The 22,556-nt window shown below is 48.1% G+C and overlaps 2 protein-coding genes across 7 annotated transcripts; one reads left to right on the plus strand and one right to left on the minus strand.

Moving 5' to 3' along the window:
- Positions 1-1,105: 1,105 nt before the first annotated feature.
- On the minus strand, positions 1,106-4,851 carry TUBB (tubulin beta class I). Its single transcript, XM_080806785.1, has 4 exons — positions 4,539-4,851; positions 2,999-3,107; positions 2,622-2,732; positions 1,106-2,346 (listed from the first exon to the last, which is right to left on the minus strand). Exons 1-4 carry the CDS (start codon positions 4,593-4,595, stop codon positions 1,289-1,291), a joined length of 1,335 nt encoding a protein of 444 aa, XP_080662911.1. The 5' UTR covers positions 4,596-4,851; the 3' UTR covers positions 1,106-1,288.
- Positions 4,852-7,076: 2,225 nt separating this feature from the next.
- MDC1 (mediator of DNA damage checkpoint 1) lies at positions 7,077-20,643 on the plus strand. 6 transcript variants are annotated; one of them, XM_080806750.1, is made up of 16 exons: positions 7,077-7,161; positions 8,994-9,132; positions 10,012-10,392; positions 10,478-10,547; positions 10,860-11,877; positions 12,145-12,316; positions 13,045-13,110; positions 13,279-13,368; positions 13,906-14,670; positions 14,782-14,825; positions 15,277-17,529; positions 17,611-17,730; positions 17,859-18,041; positions 18,143-18,268; positions 18,380-18,490; positions 19,880-20,643. In XM_080806750.1, exons 2-16 carry the CDS (start codon positions 8,997-8,999, stop codon positions 20,045-20,047), a joined length of 5,703 nt encoding a protein of 1,900 aa, XP_080662876.1. In that variant the 5' UTR covers positions 7,077-7,161; positions 8,994-8,996; the 3' UTR covers positions 20,048-20,643. The 6 variants fall into 6 exon arrangements, 5 of the variants coding, with proteins under 5 accessions (XP_080662876.1, XP_080662873.1, XP_080662875.1 ...); XR_013967020.1 differs by having other exon boundaries at positions 10,860-12,316; positions 13,276-13,368; positions 17,842-18,041; XM_080806747.1 differs by having other exon boundaries at positions 10,860-12,316; positions 13,276-13,368.
- The last annotated feature ends 1,913 nt before the right edge of the window (positions 20,644-22,556 follow it).

Raw genomic sequence — 22,556 nt, forward strand, 5'->3', positions numbered from 1 at the left:
TCAGGCCCTGATCTCAGGGTCCTGGCTCTAGCCCGCATCAGGCTCTGCTCAGCAGGGAGCTGCTTCCCCCTCTCTCTGCCTGCCTTTTTGCCTACATGTGAGCTGTCAAATAAAATCTTTAAAAAAAAAAAAAAAAGGTCCATTAAGTATAAGGATATTCTCATCAGTTCATGGAGAGCAAAGTGTGTGTCGCTGAACTTGAGCCTCCTCTATCCACTGGTACTCTTTCCCTAAATGAGCACACATCTCGCAACTTATTTTTTCAGTTGTCATTTATTTTTGGCTCTTGGGGCAATGTTATCTTTTCAATATGAAAAAAAGCAAGTTCAACACAAAATAGAAATTTGAAGTGTAGGACAGGATGAAGTCAAGGGCAGGGGAGGGAATAGCAAAAGGAAAAAATGAGATGTTGCCAAAGATGGGAGGGTCTCCTTGTCCCTTCTCTGGAAGAATGATTCAAAAGATTTAGGTAGCAGTACAAATCTTTGTGCATATACACAGAAGTGGATGTTTGCTAAGAAAGGGTGGGGATGGGGAGGGTCTTTCTGGAGGCTAGTCCCTCTTCCCCTTCTTGGCCCCCTTCTCCAACCAGGGGAAAAGGAAGGAATCCAACATATGAAGGTGGTTATGTAGGAAAAAGGAAGGATCCTGCTTTAACAGGGTGGGTTAGACCCCTGCAAAAACAGCTCAGGACACAGCTTGGAAAAAGACAGAAAAATAGAAATAATACTGTCAACACCTCTCCTGAAGCTGAGAGGAGCAGGGAAATTCCTGGAAATAGGACTCAAGAGCCTGGATACCCCTCTCCAAAAGTGCTCTAGAATAGAAATCCCTACCCCTTCCTTGTAAGTACCTCTACTGCTATGAGGTAGCTTTGTTTCCTTTCCCCGGGGCTACCACATGGGCATAGGACGGTGGCCATCTACTGGGTTTTAAGCACTTGGTTCTAGATGGGATCTGATGAGACCCAGCTTCTTGGAGAATTATCATACAAAACAAAGGGAAATACCAACTGGACAGATGGGAGAAGGGGACACCAAAAGGAAATAGAGGGTCACTGAGAATGGCAGAAATCTAGGTTTCCCAGAGTGGAAGAGAGGAGACATTCAACAAACAACAAGTATTTATTGAGCGCCTATTATGTGCCAGGCACTGTGTTCTAGGACCCCCCCCTCCAAAAAAGGAAAAAAAAGACAAAGGCAGAAAATGCAATTCTGAGGGAGAGGACAGGGGCAGTTGAGGAAGAAGGCTGAGGGAATGGAGAAGCCTGAGGTGATGGTGCTCTGCCTTAGGCCTCCTCTTCGGCCTCCTCACCGAAATCCTCCTCTTCTTCTGCGGTGGCATCCTGGTACTGCTGGTACTCGGAGACAAGGTCATTCATGTTGCTCTCAGCTTCAGTGAATTCCATCTCGTCCATGCCCTCACCTGTGTACCAGTGGAGGAAGGCCTTGCGCCGGAACATGGCCGTGAACTGCTCTGAGATGCGCTTGAAGAGCTCCTGGATGGCTGTGCTATTTCCAATGAAGGTGACTGCCATCTTGAGGCCACGAGGTGGGATATCGCAGACTGCTGTCTTGACGTTGTTGGGGATCCACTCCACGAAGTAGCTGCTATTCTTGTTCTGCACGTTGAGCATCTGCTCATCTACCTCCTTCATGGACATCCGCCCACGGAAGACAGCAGCCACAGTGAGGTAACGGCCATGACGGGGGTCACAGGCAGCCATCATGTTCTTGGCATCAAAGACCTGCTGGGTGAGTTCAGGCACAGTGAGGGCCCGATACTGCTGGCTTCCACGGCTGGTCAGAGGTGCAAAGCCAGGCATGAAGAAGTGGAGCCGTGGGAAGGGCACCATGTTGACGGCTAGCTTCCGGAGGTCAGCATTGAGTTGACCAGGGAAGCGGAGGCAGGTGGTGACACCACTCATGGTGGCTGAGACGAGGTGGTTCAGGTCTCCGTAGGTTGGCGTTGTCAGCTTGAGAGTGCGGAAGCAGATGTCATAAAGGGCCTCGTTGTCAATGCAGTAGGTCTCATCTGTGTTCTCTACCAACTGATGGACCGAGAGGGTGGCATTGTAGGGCTCGACCACAGTGTCAGACACTTTGGGTGAGGGTACCACACTGAAGGTGTTCATGATGCGGTCAGGATACTCTTCTCGGATCTTGCTGATGAGCAAGGTGCCCATTCCAGAGCCTGTGCCCCCACCCAGTGAGTGGGTCAGCTGGAAGCCCTGCAGGCAGTCACAGCTCTCCGCCTCCTTCCTCACCACATCCAGGACTGAGTCAACCAGCTCAGCCCCCTCTGTGTAGTGGCCTTTGGCCCAGTTGTTGCCTGCCCCAGACTGACCTGGAATGGGGTGGGGAGGCAAGCTTGATTAGTAAAGAAAGATAAAGGACTGAATTTCCACTTTTTAACTTTTGGAATTGTGTACACAAATGTGCCTTCTTTCTCACTCACCTGTGATACATCCCTCCCCCATTATTCACCAACGCCCTGTATTAGAGATTTCAGAACACAGCCCTGGTTAAGCACTCCAGTATACCAATAATCTCCTAGCCCTTGCTGTCTCCTTTACTCAAATACGCTGAACAGTATTACCTATTAATATGTGTATAACTCACCAAAAACAAAGTTGTCTGGTCTGAATATCTGCCCAAAAGGACCTGAGCGAACAGAGTCCATGGTCCCGGGTTCTAGATCCACCAAGATAGCACGAGGAACATACTTGCCACCTATATGGAAGAAAAGAGTAAAAATTGGCAAAGGAGATCAGCTGGAGCGGGAGACTGCCAGGGACCCTAACTTGTGATTCCAAGTGCGGCCACCAGGGGGCAGAGGAGCCAATCTTTTGCCCCATGGTGGGCAATCAAACCAAGGCCTCCTTTTAAAAAAGGAGAGATTCATCAGAAAGTATTAAGAGGTTCTCCAGGGCTGGAAGAGACCCCAAAGAAGCGGAAGAGGAGATGGGACCCAAGATTCCCCGGGCTCCCAACCTCACCTGTAGCTTCATTGTAGTACACGGAGATGCGATCCAGCTGCAGGTCGCTGTCACCGTGGTAGGTTCCGGTGGGGTCGATGCCGTGTTCATCACTGATTACCTCCCAGAACTGCGGAAGGAAAGCAATGCGACTTCCAGCCAATTATCCCCACCAATTACTCCCAGCCAATTATGACCACCCGACCTATACACATTTTAATCCCGGACACGCCCGTGGTAAACCTGGTTCTAGGGCCTGTGGCATTCCCTCCTCCTGCCCGCCACACCCTTCTACTAGACATCCCCAACCCCAGGAAAGCTGCAGCTTTCATTGCCTGGAATGTGAGACGAGGTGCAACTGAGGAGGCCTGGCGATAGCAGGAAATTGTAGGGTGGGAGTGTGAGGAGAGGGAGATGGAAGCGGCCGACCAGACTGGACAAGCACACCTTCCTACCGCGCACAATGGGCCGGGGTTTGAGAAGACCAGATGCTGCCGCAAATGACCACCCCCCACCCCCGCCCTCCACGTGACTGCGGGGCCCGCGCCCGCCGCGCCACTGACAAAGGGAGGTGTCGCGCGTGGGCGTGGTGTGAATACCGCCCACGAGAGGCGGGGCTCGGCTTGGGCTAGGGCGCCCCCAGCCGGCCGGCAGGGCCGCATTGTCCCGGCGCGCCAGGGGCGCCCGGGCCCCGCCCTTCTGCTACAACGTAGCAGCGGCACTTCCTCCCTGCCCTTCCCCCGCTACACTGTAACCGCGCGAAAAAAAAAAAAAAAAAACCCACCAAAGAAAACATCCCCCACCCTCTGCCTTGGCCTCGGAATTTTCTTCCTTTGCTAGCTTTTTACCCCTTGCTTTAAATAAGGATTCTCTTCCTTTCTCCCACCGTTTAGTCCTGAGGGACCCTTTAAAGAAAAGGGCTCTCCTATCCTCTTTTCTTTATATTGGTTCACGCCCTAAAAGGGTATCTTTACGGCAGATGTAAAGAAATAAAATTAACCCAGCAGCTATTAGTTTTCCATCCACAAAGAATTACGGGACCGCCCCTCGGGAATCGCGGGCGCGCGAGATGCCTATCTTTTGGGAAGGGTACCAAGCAGTGCAGCCCACTCTGGCGCACCGCGTCCCCCACCCCACCGTGGGATCCATGCTCCCCTCAGCCGCCGCCGAGCCTCGCCCCTTCCCCCTCCGGCGAAGCCCAGCCAAGAGGGGATGCACATGGGGAAACCTCGCCTCGCTTTGTCTCGGACGTTTCCGCATCTCCCTCCCTCCCCGTACTCGGACCGTTAGAACACTTTCAAATAAAATTTTACAGAACCACGGTCTTCCCACCGCCAAACCCGAAGGGTCCTTAGCTTCCCCAAAATGAACCAGCCAAGACTAATTCCCCATTTTCGCAAACACATTCTAGCTACAAACGTCTATTACATATAGAAAACTTTTGAGGGGCAAAGCTTGACGATGGGTGGTATGCAAATATATATCACAGCCATCATTAACCTGGATTTTTTTTTTCTTCTCTAAAGAAATATAGTTAAAAGAAGAGGTTCAAAATCCTTACCTTGGCACCGATCTGGTTGCCGCACTGACCGGCCTGGATGTGCACGATTTCCCTCATTGTTAAAATTTATTTTAATTTTTTTGCTCGCCTCAAGGTGTGTAACGGGGCAAGAAATGATATGGATTTTTTTTTTTCTATACTGCTAGTCGCAGGCTGGAAGGATGGGACGTGTCCCGGAGGCTGGAGCAGCTAGGTCCGAACGCAGCCGCAGGAAGGTTCTGAGAGAGAGAAAAGAGAGGGGAGGGCGAAAGAGGGAAGGCGGGCAGGGCGGGGCGCGCGTGCGCCTAGGCTGGGAGGCGGGAGAACATGCCCCGCGCCACCGTCGGCAGACAAAGCCTTATTGAGGCTGGACCTGATTAGTCGATGTCAGTCACGTATAAGACATCCATTGGTCTCTGCGCGGATGGACGAACGCAAGCCTCACTGGGAGTTGTAGTCCTCCATTGTTGTCCACGCTGCAAAATGAAGGGAGGGATGGGTGGATAGAGGATTTTTGCTTTTGGGTCTTTTTTTTTTTTTTTAAGGTTTTTTGTTTGTTTATCAAAAATGACCTTACACAAGTTTTCTTTCACCTATGCCTGAGTTTTTTGTACTAAAAGGGCGTAGTTTTCGGGGATACAGGAATTGGGATCCATAGGGTGCCAGGCGTTGGAAGGTGGAGTGGGCACGCCCTGAAGGCTCCCTACTGCGGTAGCTCTTGGGAAAAGGGCTGCTTCGCTCAGCGAAAACTGGGGAGAAGTGCGGCACCTTGCTCTGCTACCTAATAGCCGGTCCTTTGGTGACCCAGGACATGAACTCTAGTAAGATGCTGCTCCCCAAGACAGGAAGAAAGAGGGGATTGCCCTCCTGCTGTTTTCTTGGAAGTTTTCTAGTGATAACGTTTAGAAACAGAATTGTAACAATGGTTTTTCAAATCAGAGATGTAATTGTCTGAGGGTGTGTTCACAGAGTAAGTTGAATGGTTTAGAAAAACTGGTATCTGGAATCTGTGAAGTCATTAGTTTCTGTCCATGTAAGGGGTTCTGGACTTTAGAGCAGCATTGAAGACACTGCTTTTGTCAGAGAACTATGGGATGAGGGGCCTGAATTTTAATGCCTTCCAGCCTGCCTCTAGACATTTTGGTGAAAGTGTTTTTCAGTTTGCTGAATTCTTTGACTATGTGGCTGGCTGTTGCAATCTTTCAAAAGCCTCAAGATTGAAACAAAAGAGGGGGGCCCGATGGGAGAAAATAGGATGGGCTCAAGTCAGACTGGCGTGCTTCTTAGGGGTTAATTCCTTTGATAGATACTAAGTGTCCACCAACCCAGAAGCTAGGGATACAAAATGAGTAAAAATTGGTTCACCCTCTTCAGGATTTTGCAATTTGTTGGAAAATGTATAAACAATGGAGTGTGGTACGCACTCATTAATAAGACGTATCAAGGTTATTGTTAATTCACAATGCATTCAACACATTTCTCCTTACCTAAACAAAAAATAAACTTCAACTTGTGTAAGACCTCCGCTACCCACTTAAAAAGAGAGTATTTTACGTTTCAGGGCATGATCACAATGAAAGCAATTACTTTGTTGGGGGGGGGTGTTCAGAATTTAGAATTATAGGACTTGTTTCAGTTGTTTCTCCCTTACATTGGCTGTAGGAACCTGGGCAGGTCCTGTAACTTCGCAGACTTCAATTCCCTCTGTAAAATCTACTTCTCCCTATTTCATTGTTGTGGTCGGAAGAAAGTGAGATAATGAATGCAAAAGGACTTCCTAAAGTACATACATAATCCAATTGTTACTATTCTCTTCTCGTCTTAGTATAATGAAATATGATTTTTATCAGCCTTCCTCCACCTTTTGAAAGACCTCAACCTTTAAGATAGTTAACAAAACAGTTCTCCCTCTTCGCCTACGGATCCTTAGGAAAATGACCTCCAAATGTCCATCAGGGATGTAGTCTCCGGGAGGAAAGGACAGGACTTCCACTAAAAAAAAAAAAAAAAAAAAAAAGAAAGAAAAAGAAAAAAGAAAAAAAGAAAGCCAAATCAAAAGGAACTGAAGTTCCACTGCGATGGAGAGGCACCAAACGCCACGCCTACGGGCAGTTCTCCAAACTGCAGCCTCCGGCCACGACTGCAACCCGCGCCTCACTTCCATTTCTCATGAGTCAGCGGACTCCATGTCTGGGAGGACCGAGGAAGGATTCTACGGCTGTAGTAGACACATCCGGCGACGGTACCAGTAAGCCCCTCTATCCGCCAGCAGCGCCCAGACTCTGTGGTCGCGGTTTGGAAATCTGCGCGGGAAGTGGCAGCGGAGGGTGAAGCAGCGGTGGGTTGTGCCTTGGAGCTGCCCAATCGAGGTGCGCCATTCCGTGCGCGCACGGCAGCCTTCGATTACCGCCTCCCTCAATCAATTTCAAGCGCCCAGGAAAAGCCGCCCCTTTGAGCTGTTAAGGGGGCGGGGGCGAGGCTCTGGCTGGGCCTCTGGGTTGGGAGCTTCGTCAATCGTCGCGCAGCGGGGCTGTGACAGGCAGCAGCAGGAGCCAATCAGCGTATCGGCGCCCTCTCGGCCCGCGCTCCAGCGCCACCGGGTCGAGGCCGTTACTGGTGGCGCGCGCGCGGGGACTCAAAGTAGGTGAGTTCTGGGGGGCCTCGCCCACGGCTCCTCGGAAGCCATCTTTGTTCTCTCGGAGGGCGGGAGGGGCGTGCCTTGGGTGCGACGGGGCGGAGGATACTTGGAAGTTTGTTTCTCGGGATTATAATACTCATCCTTCCTTGACGCCCCTCCCCGAGTTTAGGTATGAAGACGGGGAGACGTGGGGCCTGGAGGGAGCCCCCTGGGGTGGAGATCAAAGATGGTGGCCTACTGGATTGGAGCCAAGGGCCCTGGACTCCAGCTGAGTTCTCCATTCTTAAGGCCAGAGTTAACACTATCCCCATGGACGCGGCCTAATTTCCCTGTCAACAGTTAACCTCTGCGGTGGCATCTTTCGGAGTGATTTCCACCCATACTGTGTTGACTTTTCATCACCTTTCATTTGTCCTTTCATCAGGAGGGCAGGGTTCATTTGACGTTTGGTTTGTGAAGAATGTATCCCGAGCTCTTTGAACAGTACCAGGTGCACAATAGGTACCTTCTCTTTGAACAGTACCAGGTGCACAGTAGGAACTGTCGAATTAATATGATGGGGCCTAGGGGAAAAGACACAGTTCTGCTGGTCCGGTTCTCCAGAGGGTCTGTGAAGGCAGAAATAGAATTAATGGTTACAATATAGTGAGAAGGATTAGGGGAAGTACAAGTTCAATGACCAATGGGGACCATGTGGGTGCACGAAGAACACTAGAAGGCAAGAAAAATTCCAGGAAAGTGACCTTTGAACTGAATCGTAAACTATGGGTAAGAGTTGGACCAGAAAACTAGGAATGAAGGGCCAAGGAACTGGCTAAGGCATGCAGGTGTGGGAAACAACAAGAAGAGGGTGTTCAGAAATTGGGAAGAAGGTCCATGCGGCTGAAACATAGGCTTTGGTAGAGGGGAGCAGGACCTGAGGTTCAGATTATGGAGGGTCTTGCTAAGGAGTTGGGATTTTATTTTATCCCGTGGGCATGGAAAGCCACCAAATATTAAACAGTATCTTGGTGATCTTGGGCAAGTTCCTTAACCCACCTATGTTTCAGTTGCTTAACCTGATAAATGGAATATAATAATAGTAGTTTACAAGGTTCTTGTGAGGATTAAGGGAGTCTGTCATTGTAAAGTAACTAGAGCAGTGCTTCACACATAGCAAACCTCTATGTATGTCAGCTGTTAGGATTCTTTGCAGCTTAGTTTGATCACACTGTGTTCTGGTAAAATATAAAAAGCATGGGTTTTGCAGAAGCACATTTATTCCTGTCCTTTCCACCTACCTGCTGTGTTATCCTGAGCAAGTCATTTAATATTTTTAGCTTTGGTTTCCCAAATGCATGCCTCGTATGTCTGTTATGCCTGACACATAACACAGTGCCCAACACACAGCTGATGCTTGGCAAAGTTTAGCTCCCTTTAAAGTGTTTTTTTCAAACTGTGGGTTCCAACCCAGTAGTGGATAGTGAAATCAATTTAGCGGGTTGCAGATCAGCATTTAAACAATAGTGGATGGGGGAAAAAAAGAATGAAAACTGTCAGTGTATTGTATACCATAAGGCTAAACATTGTTTCTCAAAATGTTTGTCTCTATACGTAAGCACGTGCATTTGTATAGTTTGTGTACTTGGGACCTAATATTTATTCCTTCTCCCAAAATATTTATGTTTATTATAGTCACAAATATTTTTTAAATGTTTCAGAAAGGTAATAACAGGATGATTGTCAGGAGAAAGGTCAACCATCACAACTCTCCAGATTTACCCTAGTTATCAGCCTCCTCTTTAAGGCTGTGTGTGTGGACCTGTGATAGAGATGATGATAATGTGTTTCCTTCCCAGGTCATGGACGACACCCAGGCTATTAATTGGGAGGTTGAAGAAGAGGAGGAGACAGAGAGACCCAGTGAATCCTTAGGGTGTAGCTTGGAGCCCGTAGGGCGATTGCATATCTTCAGTAGTGCCCATGGACCAGAAAAAGGTCAGAGGTTATTGGATGCTAAAGTACTGGTATAGGCCTCTTATTTTTGTGGGGAGGTAGTTGGAGGGTTGTAAGAAGCTTATACATGTTTCAAGGAGATCTGGAAAAATGTTTCACTGGGAATGCAGAGGAGGGGGCTGATTGAGTTGATTGTTTCCTGCAAGTACCCTGGGCTCAGTGGGCTCAGTTTTACTTTGGTAGGAGAAGATGAAGAGATTGATATGAAAATCCAGCATGGTCTGGAAATGGATGGTGGTGATAGTTGCACAACAATGTGAATGTACTTAATGCCACTGAACTGTACACTTAAAAATGGTTAAATAGTAAATTTTACATATATTTTACCACAACAGAAAAAAATCCAATATGGATGGATGGGATATTGACAATGAATAACACATTGCTTATATTCTTCAATACTTAGGGGTTCTGCCGTCATGTGTGTGTGTGTGTGTGTCTGTGTAAGTAAAGTGACAAGTTTATTAAGTGAAGATACAAGAAAAAGCTCTCAAGAGTGAGGGGGTCCTGGAGCGCCTGGGTGGCTCAGTGGGTTAAGCCTCTGCCTTCGGCTCAGGTCATGATCTCAGGGTCCTAGGATGGAGCCCTGTATAGGGCTCTCTGCTCGGTGGGGATCCTGCTTCCCCCTCTCTCTCTGTCTGCCTCTCTGTGTACTTGTGATCTCTCTGTGTCTCTGTCAAATGAATAAATAAAATCTTTAAAAAAAAAAAAAAAGTGAGGGAGTCCTGACTAGGTTGACTGTGTTTTGTTTTTCTTATGTGTGTGGGGATCTTGAGTTAGTAGTGGAGTACTTAACAGGAATATTTTCCTGATAGCAGGCCAAGACTCAAGCTTTAACTTATCTGCCTCTTTAATTCTTAGATTTCCCCCTGTATCTCGGGAAGAATATGGTAGGCCGAATGCCTGATTGCTCTGTGACCCTACCCTTTTCATCCATCTCCAAACAACATGCAGTGATTGAAATCTTGGCCTGGGACAAAGCACCTGTCCTCCAAGATTGTGGCAGCCTCAATGGTACTCAAGTCCTAAGGCCTCCTAAGGTCCTAAGCCCAGGGGTGAGTCACCGGCTGAGGGACCAGGAGTTGATTCTCTTTGCTGACTTGCCCTGCCAGTATCATCGCCTGAATGTCCCCCCGCCCTTTGTTTCCCGGGGCCCTCTAACTGTAGAAGAGACACCCAGGGTACAGGGAGGAACTCAACCCCAGAGGCTCCTGTTGGCTGAGGACTCAGAGGAGGAAGTAGGTATGTCTGTGTATTGGGAGGGTGGGTGAGAAGATGGAGATGGTGAGTATAAAACAGTCAACTTACTCCTTTCTACTCTTGACAGATTCTCCTTCTGAAAGGTGTGTGATGAAAGGACCAAGGACCTCCCCTTTGGCAGCAGTAGTTCCAGAGAGGTGAGTGCCAAAGGGCCAGATACTTGAGTCTTCAAAAGGAGGAGGAACCAGGGACTGTAGGACCCATCTGCAAGAGATGCTTATCCTGAAAGTAGGGAATCGCACATACTCTTTCGCTCAGCTGAACTTTGATTGAGCACCTCTGATTGTGCCAAGTAGAGAACTAATTGCTGAAGAGAGGGAAAAAATACACACAAAAAACAAAAAACAGCTACTGCCTTGTGTCTGCCCTTACGGAGCTCATAGCTGAGTGGAGTATTCCTTCTTGGGAAACAGATGCTATAGAGTCTTTCCCTTTTCTTCCCTTTGCAGTGATGAAGAGGGGCCTTCTGCCCCAGATGGCCCTGGCCCACCATTTGCCTTCAACCTGGACAGTGACACAGATGAGGAAGAAAGTCAGCACCCAGCAGCAGGAGAGGCCTCCTTAGCTGCCAGAAGAGGCTCCACTGCAGAGACAGAACAGCCTACAGCTGTGGCAACTGAAATCCAGCTTGAAAAGGATCAGTGTTCAGTGAAGGAGAGGAACAATGGCACAGAAGTTGAGAGGGATGCAAGGAATGGGGTGGTCCCACTTGGGGCCACTCTTGCAAGAAACCAAACTGCTGAGGAGGACAGTGACACAGATATGGATGAGAGCAGGCCTGCTGAGGTCCACTGGGAAAGGGCCCAGCCTTCTGGCTTCACAGACAGTGATACTGATGTGGAAGAAGAAGGGATCCCCGCAACCCCAGCTGTAGTTCCTACGAAGAAGAGGCAAATCCTCCACGAAATTAGTACAAAGAGTCCTCAGGCACCTGCTTTGGTACGTCTGCAGGAGAGCCCAGCCAGTAGTGATACAGATGTGGAAGAAAGTGAGTTCCAACTGGCAGTCCCTCCGGAGAGAAACCAAGCCTCCGTGGTGATTGACAGCAATACAGATGATGAGGAAGAAGTCTTAGCAGCACTCACTTTGGCACGTCTGAAAGAGAGCCAAGCCGATACATGGAACAGAGATACTGACGTGGAAGAGAGCAGGGCCCAACCTGTGGCTGTTCTGGAGCAAAACCAAACCTCTGCTGGGAGAGACAGTGACACAGACTCGGAGGAGGAGGGGCTCCCAATCGAAAAGAAAGGAACTGTTCCCAAGTGTCATATAGACAAGGCTTATTCAGAAAAAAGGCAGTCTCCTCTCCGAGACTGTGATCTAGGGGTGGATGAAGATAAGAGCTCACTTGGGGTCCATCTGCAGAGAAGCCAAGCCTCTGCCACAGTGGACATCAACATACAAGTGGAGGAGAAAGGCCTATCAGGACCAGCCATTACACTTGTGGAGAAGCATCAAGTGCCTATGGTATGGACAAATCAAACAAATGTGGAATTAGAAGGGGGCCAAGCAAAGCTGCCTGTGATGCATCTAGAGGAAGCCCAGCCTCCTCCCCCTGGGGACTGTGAGACAGATGCAGAAGAGGGCACATCCTTAGCAGCCTCAGTGGTGGCAGATACAGGAAAGTGCCAGCTTCCAGCAGAAGGGGATGCTGGGACAGAATGGGCTGCAGCTGTTCTTGAGCAGGAGAGAGCTCTTGAGGCAAGGGCCCAGGGTGAATCCCTTGTGTCACAGGTGGAGCAGGATCTTCTCCCTGTCTCAAGGGAGAACCTTACAGATCTTGTGGTGGACACAGGCACTTCAGGGGAACCCATCCAGCCGCAGAGGGAGGGAGCCCAGACCCCCACAGAAAGGGAGAGAGAATTACATGTGGACAGAACCAAGGACTCTGGGGACAACCATGGTGGTAAGTGCTGGATTTCCTCCCTTGACTCCTAAAAGAAAGAACACAAAAATAACAATAATAAATAAATAAATAAATAAAAGAATGCTTATAGGGTTTCCTAGTCTATTTGAGCTGCTATAACAGAATGCCATAGGCTGGCTGGTTTATAAACAACAGAAATTTTTTCTCATAGTTGTGAAGGCTGGGAAGTCCAAGATCGGAGTGCCAGTACGGTCATGTTCTGCTGAAGACTGCTTCCTCTTCATAGGCAGCTGTCTTCTCACTGTGTCGTCACATGGCAGAAGGGGCACAAAGGGAATTCTGGGGTCTCTTTTACAAGGGTACTAGTCCCATTCATGTGGGTTCTACTCTCATGACCTAATCATCTCCCAAAGAACCTACGTCCTAATAAAACACATTGGAAATTAGGTTTCAACATATGAATTTGGGTGGGGATACAAACATTTGGTCCATTACAGAGGGCTTGGGGCTAGGGCGAAAACAGTAGAGAAAGAATAAGGAAGTGTCAGATAAGACTTTTTTTTTTAAGGTTTTATTTATTTGTCAGAGAGAGAGCAGCAGGCAGAGGGAGAAGGAGGCTCCCCACTGAGCAAGGATCCCAACAGGGGGCTTGATCCCAGGACCCTGGGATCATGACCTGAGCTGAAGGCAGACACTTAACTGACTGAGTCATCCAGGTATCCCCAGATAGGACTTTCTATTATCTATCTTACATTTTCCCCTCTCAGATTCTGAAGACCTGGATCTGCAGGCTACCCAGTGTTTTGTGGAGAGAGAGAATCAGAGCCCAGAAGGTGAGGACATTCATGTCATATGGATGTTGGCACAAGTGGGAGCTGGGAGCCCAGACTGGTGGTCCTTGAAGGTTGTGAATACTGGTGTGGGTGAGCCAGGAGGCCAGGAATGGGAGCCCAGAGTTCTCTGGGGGAGCTATGCTTGAGCCAGCTTTTCTTGTCCAGCAGTCCAGAGCATGGAGGATGAAGCTACCCAGGCCTTCCTGGTTACTCTACCCCAAGAGCCTGGCCCTTCCTGTTGCAGTTTCCAGGCCCCAGGTATAAGAAACTCTAGCCTTCATGCCCCTAACTTGGCATCATTGCTTTTCCCTCATGTTTCTTTCATAATCTTTGACTCTTCTGCTAATGTTTCTCCACCTCCATCATTTTTAAAGAGGCTGCTATGAGAACTTATATGCGCATGTGGGGTCTTAACTCAGACAAATATTAAATGTAGTGATTGTCCTCTTTATTCCAAGCCTTCCTTTAATAATCCACTTAGGTTTATTATTCATGAATTTTTTCTTTGAAAGATTTTATTTATTTATTTGATAGAGAGAGAGAGAGCGTGCACACACCCCCATGAATGGGGGAAAGGGGCAGAGGGAGAGGGAGAAACAAGCTCCCCGCTGAGCAGAGAGCCTGATGTGGGGCTCAATTTCAGGACCCTGAGATCACGACCTGAGCTGGAGGCAGATGCTTAACTGACTGAGCCACCCAGGCACCCCTGTTATTCATTAATTTCTCTTAATCTTTTCTCAACCTATTAAATTTTCAATCTGCATTTCTCTCTCTCTTTTGACTCTTTACCTCCAGGTGCCCTGGATGAGCCATGGGAAGTCTTGGCAACACAGCCATTCTGTCCGAGAGAGTCTGAGGCCTCTGAGCCCCAGCCCATTGCTGCCCATCTTGATGCCCATGGATCTTGCCCCTCTACACCTAGGACAACACCACAAGCCCAACATCCAGAGATCCCAGTTCATGAAGAGGGACTGAGGATTCAAGGCAGAGGGATGCAGACTGTGGAGAAAGATATGGGTACACCAAGGGAAGCAGCAGAGGGGGTGGCCTCTGAGAGAGGACTGTTGAACAGGGAAACCAAGAACTTGCCAGCAGGAGAGAGAGAAGATGTTATAGGAGAAGAAGAATTAACCAGAGGGAAACAGATGTTAGCTAGAGATAATCAGGGACAAGAGTCTGACCAAAAAGTAAAAAGTACAAGTATTGAAAGGAATATGGAGAGTTTAAACATAGAAATTGAGATACCCAGGGAAGTACAAGAGGAAGAGATAGGAAAGCAGACTCTTGGAAGAGAAGTATTTAAGAGAGAAGTAGAGAAACTAGTACTAGAGAGAGATGAGCCAAGTGGATTAGGCATTGAGGTACCAGAAGTAAAACTGGAGAGCGGTCCACAGAGAGGGGAAACAGAGAAAGGGAGCCAGGACCAGGAAAGGCAGGCCTCCCATCTAACACCAGAGCCTAGAGCAGGGACGGGAGACCATCAGGGACTCATTTCAACCCCAGGAGCTTCTGGGAACCAGCCAGGTGGAGTCCCGATGAGCCCCAGGAGGCAGCAGAGAGGTAAGTGAAGGCAGAGGGAAACCCAAGATGGTACACAGCCCTTGTGCTAATCAACCCCTAAGTGTCTCGACTCTTAGACCTCAGCTCCACTTGCTTTTACTTTCTCTCTAGGCCACTTGACTTGCAAGATGCCACCTGCTGAGAAGGCCTCTGCGGTGAGAGCTGCTTTTTCTACCTCTTCACTGCCCCTTCCCCTGACCTTGCTTTAGTCTACTCCTCCATCTTCCCAATTTTCTTCGGTTGTCACCACTCCTTAGTTGGCTTCTGTGCCTTTCCTTTCAACCTGTCATTTTCCATATCGGTTTCCCAAGTTCTGTCTCCCTCTATCTGACTCAGAACGTCCATTTTTTCATGTCTTTTCCCTTTTCCAACCATCCTCTTATTATCGTCATCCATCTGTGGAGAACACTGCTGGCATGAGGAGAGGTCTGTGAGAATGAGGACTGCTCCCTCCCTAGGAAGTTCCCAGTCTCATGGAAGAGAGGTCATAGATAAGTGAAATGCCAGGAACACACTCTAACCATAAACAAGTATTAACAACATATCCAAGTACTGTCTCTCTTCTCTCTGCCTCTTCCTCCCTCACTTGCTTCTGTTTCTCCTCAGGGTGATCAGGAATCTGCAGGTGCTTGTCTGCCTCCTGCAGTGCCTGAAGCCTCAACTCTCCACCACAACTCCCTCCTCTCTCAGAGTCAAAAACATCCTGTGCCCCAGCCCTTCCTTTCTCCCTCTCCATCTTTAGAGCCCATTCCCAGAACCAGACAAAATGGGAATCAGGAAGTTCCAGAGACTACCTTGTCCTCAGACATGGAGCCTCTCCACTCAAAATCCAAAGTCAGGCTCCGAGGATCCTCCAGGAAGACACCCTCTGCAGTTTCTTCTTTAGCCCTTGAACCTCACTCTACCATCCCCACAGACCAGCCCCTCAGTCCTGAGCTCACATCTCGGGTCACTCGGGGCAGGACACATAGGTCCTCTGTCATGACCCCTGAACCCGTTGTCCCCACAGCCCCTGAGCTCCAGACTTCCACCTCCAAAGACCAGCCTGTCATCCCTGAGTCAACATTGCAGGTCACTCGGGGTAGAACACATAGGTTTTCTGTTAAGACCCCTGAACTGGTTGTTCCTATAGTCCCTGCAGTCCAGCCTTCCACCTCCAAGGAGCAGCCTGCCGCTGCTGAGCTCATATCTCAGAGCAGGACCCGTAAATCTGTCAGGACCCCTGAACCAGTTGTCTCCACAGCCACTCAGGGCAGGGCACATAGGTCTTCTGTCAAGACTCCCAAAAGAGTTATCCCCACAGCCCCTGAGCTCCAGCCTTCTACTTCCAAAGACCAGCCTGTCACCCCTGAGCGCACATCTAGGGTCACTGGGGGCCGGACACGTAGGTCCTCTGCCAAGACTCCTGAACCAGCTGTCCCCACAGTCCCTGAACTCCAGCCTTCCACCTCCAAAGACCAGTCTATCATCACTGAGCCCATATCTGGGGCCACTCACAGCAGGACACATAGGTCTTCTGGTAAGACCCCTGAGCCACATGTCCCAACAGCTCCTGAAGTCCAGCCTTCCATCGCCACAGACCAGCCTGTCACCCCTGAGCCCACATCTAGGGTCACTTGGGGCAGGACACGTAGGTCCTCTGTCAAGACTCCTGAACCAACTGTCCCCACAGCCCCTGAACTCCAGCCTTCCACCTCCAAAGACCAGCCTGTCATCACTGAGCCCACATCTGGGGCCCCTCACAGCAGGACACATAGGTCTTCTGGCAAGACCCCTGAGCCAATTATCCCAATAGCTCCTGAAGTCCAGCCTTCCATCCCCACAGACCAACCTGTCATCCCCAAATCCACACCTCAGGGCAGGACACCCAGCTCTTCTATCAAGACCCCTGAGCCAATTGTCCCCACAGTCCCTGAGCTCCAGCCTACCACCCCTGGAGGCCAGTCTGTCACCCCCAAACGTACATCTCGGGGCAGGACACCTAGGTCTTCTAGCAAGACCCCTAAATCAGTTGTCTCCACAGTCCCTGAGCTCCAGGCTTCCACCCCCACAGACCAGCCTGTCACCCCCAAACTCATATCTCCAGCCACTCGGGGCAGGACACAAAGGTCCTCTATCAGGACCTCTGAGCCAGTTGCCCCCACAGCCCCTGAACTTCAGCCTTCCTTCTCCACAGATCAGCCTGTCACTCCTGAGCCCACATCTCGGGCCACTCGGGGCAGGACACATAGGTCCTTTGTCAAGATCCCCCAACCAACTGAGCTCACAGCCCCTGACCTTGAATCTTTCACCCCCACAGATCAGCTGGTCACCCCTAAGTCTCAGGGTTGTCAGGGTAAGACACTCAGATCTTCTGGAATAAGTGCTGGGCCAGTTCTTACCACCCCTGAATTCCAGTCTCCTGTCCCCACAGACCAGCCTCTTCCCCCTGAGCCCATCTCTCAAGCCAATTGCAGCAGGAAGCTAAGGGCCACTAGGAAACATGGGTCCCTCACAGCTCCCATTGTCTGTGAGCCCTATTCTGCACTCCCTGAACCTAAATCTCGGTCCTCAAGGAACCAGAGACAAGGAGCAGTGAGAGTAGTTGAATCCCCCGGGACCATACGAAAGCCTGCCTTTTCCCAGCTTCCTGAGGCCCCCACTCATGCTACCCAGATCCAAAAGGTAGAGGGAGCAGGCAAATCAGAGTTCACCCCAGAGCCCCTGCCTAAGGCCTCTCAGAGCCGCAAGAGGCCTTTGGCTACTGTAGATTCACCCCCACTTCAAAAACGGCTCCAAAGAGGGGAAGTCACCCAGAAGACAGTGTTCCTCAAGGAAGAGGAAGAAGAAGATCCAGTGGAGAGGCCAAGGAAGGAGGAGGTGAGGAGAGGACCGGGCCCGTGAAGCTAGGAAAGGGCTTAGAGACTCAGAAACTCCCAGCAAGATCTTTCTCAATCTCAGGATGTAGTGGCTCCAGGACCAGGCAAGAGAAAGAGAGACCAAGCAGAGGAGGAGCCCAAGGGACTCCCAAGCCGCAGCCTTCGACGCACCAAACCTAACCAAGAGTCCACAGCCCCCAAAGTAGGAGAAAAAGGGCATGGGGCTTGGTGGGAGACAGACAAGGGAGGATGGGAGGAGACCTAGGGGTTTGGAGACAGGCGCAGATGGTACGGGTTGCTGTGACCAGCTCAGGTTAACCCCCTCCACAGGTACTCTTCACGGGAGTGGTGGATGCCCGTGGAGAGCGGGCAGTGCTGGCCCTGGGGGGGAGTCTGGCCAGCTCAGTGGCAGAGGCTTCCCACCTAGTGACTGATCGAGTCCGACGCACAGTCAAGTTCCTCTGTGCCCTGGGGCGGGGGATCCCCATCCTCTCCTTGGACTGGCTGCACCAGGTGAGAGTCTAAGAGAGGACATACCATCAGAGATAACTGATGGCAGAAGAGCTGGGTGGTGGGCTGGGCTGAGCTTGTGTGCTCACTGCTACTTTCCTTAGTCCCACAAAGCTGGTTGCTTCTTGCCCCCGGATGAATATGTGGTGACTGATCCTGAGCAGGAGAAGAACTTCGGCTTCAGCCTTCGAGATGCCCTGAGCCGGGCTCGGGAGCGAAGGTTACTGGAGGTGAGAGGCTGTCTTCTGCCCTGTGCTTCAGCCTTCCCTCCAGAGGCTCCCCAGCTATTCATGGCCTCTTAGGACATACATTTATGGCCTCCACCATTTTCTTCCTCTTAGGGCTATGAGATCCATGTGACCCCAGGAGTCCAGCCCCCACCACCTCAGATGGGAGAGATCATCAGCTGCTGTGGAGGCACTGTACTACCCAGCATGCCCCGGTCCTATAAGGTATGAGTGCTATGTTCTAGATCTGGTGAGGTGGCAGTTAAAGAGGTGGCGCCTGGGGGGGCGCCTGGGGGGGCGCCTGGGTGGCTCAGTGGGTTGGGCCTCTGCCTTCGGCTCAGGTTCTGGGATCAAGCCCTGCATTGGGCTCTGTTTGGCAGGGGGCCTGCTTCCCCCCTACCTCTGCCTGCCTCTCTGCCTACTTGTGATCTCTGTCAAATAAATAAATAAAATCTTTTTAAAAAATAAAAAATAAAGCAAGTAAAGAGGTGACTGGAATGGGAAAAGGTTGGAGAACCAAACAGGTATGGACGGGAACACAAGAAGTGAGAGGGTGAGGGGAAGCTCTGTAGTATGTAAAGGGATAGGAATGAAGAAGTCTGTTGATTGCGAGTGGATTTATTTTTATTTTATATTTTAAAATTTTTCAAATATATGCAAAGGGAGAGAAAAACCTCTATTATCAGTGAACCTCCATATATCAATCACTCAGATTTAACAAGGTAGTTTAGACTTTGCTACATTTTCTCCATTTATCGTTTTGTTCTTTGCTAAATTATTTTTTTTTAAAGATTTTATTTATTTGACAGAGATCACAAGTAGGCAGAGAGGCAGGCAGAGAGAGGGGGAAGCAGGCTCCTCGCTGAGCAGAGAGCCCGATGCAGGGCTCAATCCCAGGACCCTGAGATCATGACCTGAGCCGAAGGCAGAGGGTTAACCCACTGAGCCACCCAGGCACCCTTGCTAAATTATTTTAAAGGAAACTCCAAACTTCATATTATTTCCCTCTCTATACTTAAAGTATACTTCTCTGAGATACTATGCACTTTATTTTTTCTTTTTTCTTTTTTCTTTTTTCTTTTTTTTTTTTTTTACATAATCACAATGCCATTATTGATCCATAACAAAATTAACAATAGTTTCTTGGTCATTTTCTTATATTCCATTAGCCAGATCTTACCAGTTGGCCAAAAAAGTCTCTTTAAAATTCAAGTCAGGATTCAAACAAGACCCATGTATTGCCACAGTTGCATATCTCTTGATTCTCTTTTACTCTAGAAAAGATCTTCCCCAACCCACCTAGCCTTTTTTTTTATTCCATTGACTTCCTACAGAAACCAGGTCAGTTGTTCTTTAGAATGTCTGAGTCTGGGTTTTTCTGTTTGCTCCTTTGTTGTGTAATTTATCTTGTTCTTTTACATTTCCTGTAAACTATAGTTAAATTTAAAAGCTTGAATAAATTCAGGTTCAGCTTTTCTGGCAAGAGTACTTCTAGCAGGTATGCTTCATATCAGAGGTCTATTTCAGTGATGCTAAAACTGATTAGTAGATTCTGAACCTATTTCTAGGATTCTTTTTCACCCCTGACTTTGTCTTTGCTCTGTCTTTCCCCAGCCTCAGAGAGTTGTGATTACATGCTCCCAGGACTTCCCTCGATGCTCTATTCCATTTCGGGTTGGGCTGCCCATCCTCTCACCTGAGTTTCTGCTGACAGGAGTGCTGAAGCAGGAAGCCAAGCCAGAGGCCTTCATCCTCTCCACTTTGGAAATGTCATCCTCCTGAAAACGTCACCACAGTACTCTTTTCCCTCCTAGACCAGTAAATAAAGTGTTAGAAACGATTTGGAAGAAAGAACCTAGGGTTTTAGAAAGGTTTTGGATATACTGACCTGATTTGTCTTGGAACATGGGTGGGGCTGAAAAGGTTTACCGATAAACGAAAAGATAGGGAGATTTAGAGCCACAGATTTCTTAAATAACCACTTAAGAGTTGGGTAATCCCATACTCATCTCTTAAGTGGCTACCTTTAGCAGGACTGATGTACTTAGTGCTATGAGGAACACACAGTGTCCTGCCTCCTGTTTGGAAACAAACCATTTCTCTTCCTCTTTTACTGGGATTCTTACTCAACTTCTGAAAGATAGTGGAAACAATTTTAGTGTCAAGAACTTAAAGAGATGCTTGGAGTGGGTAATTTAAGGTTAGAATTATGGAATGCTCTAAAATATTTTCCTTTCTTCTCACTCCATCTTGTTAGAAGCGTTCTTTAGCTTTGACTTTGAGCAAATTGCTACATTTTTCTGGCCTGCTTTCCCAGTATTTATAAAATTTGAGCTTAGGTTTAACCTCTGATAAATAAATATTCACTCTGTGCCTTATGGTGTAGTGCAGTTTTTTTTTTAACATACCTGAAATTTAAATTTTACTTATTTTATTTTTAAAGTAAGCTCTGTACCCAAAATGGGGCTCGAACTCACAACCCTGAGATCAAGAGTCTCACACTCCACCAACTGAGCCAGCCAGGTGCCCCTTAAATTTAAATTTTAAAAGTTGGTTGATTACAATGATGGGGAGAAATTGGAACCTTTATTATACATTGTTGCTAGGAATATAAATGGTTCAGCTGCTGTGGTAAGTAGTCTGACAGTTTCCCAAAAAATTAGACATAGAATTCCCAAATGACCCAGTAACTCCATTAGTAGGTATATATGCAAAAGAATTAAAACTTGTGTTCAAACAAATACTTGTACACAATGTTCATATCAGCACTTAACAAGAGCCAAAAGGAAAAAACAAAAACAAAAAAACAAGAGCCAAAAGGTGAAAAAAAAAAAGTTCATCAGCAGTTGAATAAATACATGTGGCATATCCACACGATGGACTATTATTCATCCATGAAAGGGGGTGAAGTACTGATTCATACTACAGTGTTTTGAGGATGAACCTCAAAGCATTATGCTAAGTGAAAGGAGCCAGACACAAAAAGTCACCTTGGATGATTCCACTTACATGAAATACCTGGAATAGGTAAATGCATAGAGACAGTAGAGTGGTGGTTGCCAGGAGCTGGGAGAAGGGGAAAATGTGTACAGAGTTTTATTTTCGAATGCTGGGGTTTTACTTTGGAACTTGATAGAGATGGTGATTACACAGATTATGAAGGTATTAAATGTCACTAGATTTTTCTCTTTAAAATATTTAATTTGAAAAAAAACTTTTTTAATTTGGGTGTCTGGGTGGCTCAGTCATTAAGCATCTGCTTTCGGCTCAGGGCATGATTCCAGGGTCCTGGGATGAAACCCGCATCTGGCTCCCCGCCCAGCAGGAGGCCTGCTTCTCCCTCTCCCACTTCCCCTGCTTGTGTCCCCAATCTCGTTGTCACTCTCTGCCAAATAAATAAAATCCTTTTTAAAAATTTGAAATAGTTAATTTTGTTATTTGAATTTCACTTTAATTAAAAAAAGATGGGTGATTAGTTTGTGATTTTTCTGCAAGTGAATTATACTTGTTTATAAAACTGTGGTGTAGTAGAATGAGCACGAGCTTTACTGACTTTTAACACTGCTGACTTCTAAACATGAACATGTCTCGTTAAATGTTAAGCACAGCCATTGTAGGTGTGGCACATGTTAGGACCCAAATAAATATTAGTCCCATTGCGCAACTCAGAGCCTGTACTGTGTGAAACTGTCTATGGCCTGGAGGTCCAGGGGATTCCTTACAGTACCAGCTGCCTCTATATCCCTATTTAGCACTCATGTGCACTCTTAGTGACATTGAAGTGCCCCAGTTTAAATTTCTGGAGACTAGAGACCTTTTCTTACACTTCCAATAAATACTATAGCTTATAGCACAAATAAGAAGTATCTCTATCACTCAGAGTCCCAGCAAGAAATGACGACACTGTCAAATTAGGGTAATTTGGAGAGAGTCTAATAAAGCGAAATTTACAAAGAAATTGGAAGAGTGTAGAGAAATCATAATGTTGCAGTACTCCAGTACCCACAGCTCTATTGTGACCGCCTCTAAGTCCTAGAGGTTGAGAGGAGGGAGCAGTTTTGCAGAGAGGGCCTCCTCAATAAAAGCTGTGATTTTCATTGATACATTCCATTCAGGACAACCTCTTGAAGCAGAAAGCAGGGTGGAGGGTGCATCTGGAGAGAAATCATAAGATGTCTGGTAACAGTTTACAACAGCATTGATTAAGAGAGCAGGGTAGGAGTACTGAGTCTTGGGGTAGAGTAATGTAAAGGCTGTGGGATGCTACCTGGCAACTGTCTCATTCATGAGC

The sequence above is a fragment of the Martes martes genome (genome assembly GCF_963455335.1).
Source record: "Martes martes genome assembly, chromosome: 6".
Classification (NCBI taxonomy): Eukaryota; Metazoa; Chordata; class Mammalia; order Carnivora; family Mustelidae; genus Martes; species Martes martes.